The sequence below is a fragment of the Neltuma alba genome, unplaced genomic scaffold (genome assembly GCF_004799145.2).
Source record: "Neltuma alba isolate B1F8T4 unplaced genomic scaffold, ASM479914v2 tig00001118_pilon, whole genome shotgun sequence".
Classification (NCBI taxonomy): domain Eukaryota; kingdom Viridiplantae; phylum Streptophyta; class Magnoliopsida; order Fabales; family Fabaceae; genus Neltuma; species Neltuma alba.
In genome coordinates this window covers 1-1,981 of record NW_021632335.1, presented here as the reverse complement: position 1 = coordinate 1,981, position 1,981 = coordinate 1, and the positions used below count along the sequence as shown (strand labels likewise).

The window sequence follows — 1,981 nt, the reverse complement described above, 5'->3', positions numbered from 1 at the left end:
TCAATTACATCCCCACAATTTCATAATTACATGAAAACAGTCCATATGGTTTGAAAACGATGTAAAGAATCAATTAGTTTCATGATCAACCAAAAAGTTTAAAATAGACCATTTGTTCCTCGGAAAAGAAATGTTTTCATTTTCCCTGCATGTTTTCAAACCATAAAAACAACTTCTACTTTAGCCCTATATATATTGAGTTATAAGGATATGATATATGATAATAAATTATGAGGACCAAATTAATAGCTGATAAAAAAAAAAGGTTGAGTTTTCATTTCCAAAAAGAAAAAGGAGCAGGAGCAGGGTGGGGCATTTGGAAGTAGCCATAAACATTTTTAAAAAAATATTTTTATGTAAGTCAGGATAAACAATTTTTTATATACATATTTTATATTTTTAAAATTATAAAAACGAATCCAAACTCAAGACCAATTAGGTTATTTTTTGGACTGAAGAAGCCAAATTCGGATTGACCCCATGGGGAAAAACAGGGCCATGTCATTGGAGCCCAAAGTCGGATCCAAGACAGTTCTTTCCTGAATATTCACTCCCATACAGCAGCTACCTTCTCCTCCTGCCACCTCTACTTGGCCCGTTGCCACCGTCAATTTCGCCGGAACGGCGGCCGGAAAGTCATTCGTCGGTGGGTTTTAGCTCCCGAGCTATCTTCTCGCCTGAATCTCAGTGTTTAGAAAGACCTAATAAAATTTTATAGGGAAAGGTTAAAACCCTTTTAAAACCCTAATTCTCTCTTTGGAACCACAAAAAACTTCAGTCATGTATGGTGGTGGTGAGTATACTATTTTTTTGTTTGTAAAATTCTTATCTAAATTTCTGGTTCTTATTTCTGAATAATTTTTTCCTTATCGCGCATTGTGGTTTTCTGTTTTGGGGATTCACAGACGAAGTATCGGCAATTGTGATTGACTTGGGCTCCCACACTTGCAAAGCTGGTTATGCTGGCGAAGATGCTCCCAAGGCCGTGTTTCCCTCCGTAAGTATTGATTTCCTTGTTTCTCATTTTCGCTTTTTTTCCTTTTTCTTCTGTTTCTAATGTCTTTTCTGTTTCGCCAAAATGTTAGAGTTTTACTGTGTTCGAGTGCTTTTAATCTTATTTTACTAATTATTTCTCTGGAGGAGTCTCAGCTGCTTTACTGAGCTCTGACATTCTCTGTTTTGATTAGCTTTTACCTCTTCCCAGAAAATAATGTATATGATTTAAAGTTCATCAGGGGACACAGAAATTCAATGGATATTTTTAAGAGTGATGGTCCGTATAATGTCTTATAGTTTTTTCCACTTGTATTTATTTAGGTTGTTGGAGCAATTGATCAGATGGACATTGATGAACCTGATAATGCTGAAAAGAACTCTGCTTCTTCTGCGGATTCGAAAAACAATACCAGAAATCCTGATTCTGAAAAAACAAAGGAAAGCGCAAATTGTATGTGGGATCACAGTCCTTGGGATACCGCAGAGACCATATGGAGGTAGTCCTTCGTGATCACCTCTTATTTTAGATAGCCTTCTTTAGTTATTTTACAGTGATTCATGCATTTATGTCTTGCCATCAGGTGCTGTCACCGTTGAAAGATGGCATTGTTGCTGACTGGGATATTGTTGATAGCATATGGGATCATGCTTTCAGGTTTTTAATGATTTTCTTGTAATAGTGATGATTCTTCTGTTTAAAATTTGGGCGCAACAGCTTCTGTTCTGTGTTTGATGATAAATGATGGGTGCCCCCCTCTCTCCTCATTGTTGTTGCCTGTTAAGTTTCCAGATATAATTTTACCTCCTTTATATCCAAGAATTTCTCAACTAGTGACTGGTCATGATACTTTTAGGGAATGCCTTTTGATTGATCCTAAAGAGCATCCGATGCTACTTGCAGAACCTTCTTCTAACACTCAACAACAGAGAGAAAGGTATTCTAGCCTTGTTTCTTTCCTTTCGATTTGGTTTAATCTGTAGTACA

General features: G+C 36.6%; 1 protein-coding gene across 1 annotated transcript; it reads left to right on the top strand.

Moving 5' to 3' along the window:
* Window positions 1–505: 505 nt before the first annotated feature.
* Window positions 506–1,944, top strand: LOC114750730 (actin-related protein 4A; the record flags this gene model as incomplete). The annotated part of the gene is given in 6 exon segments (XM_028939336.1): window positions 506–793; window positions 906–997; window positions 1,318–1,426; window positions 1,429–1,493; window positions 1,578–1,651; window positions 1,851–1,944. Coding segments are annotated over 6 exon segments (447 nt in total), but the record flags the coding sequence as incomplete, so codon positions are not given.
* Window positions 1,945–1,981: the final 37 nt, after the last annotated feature.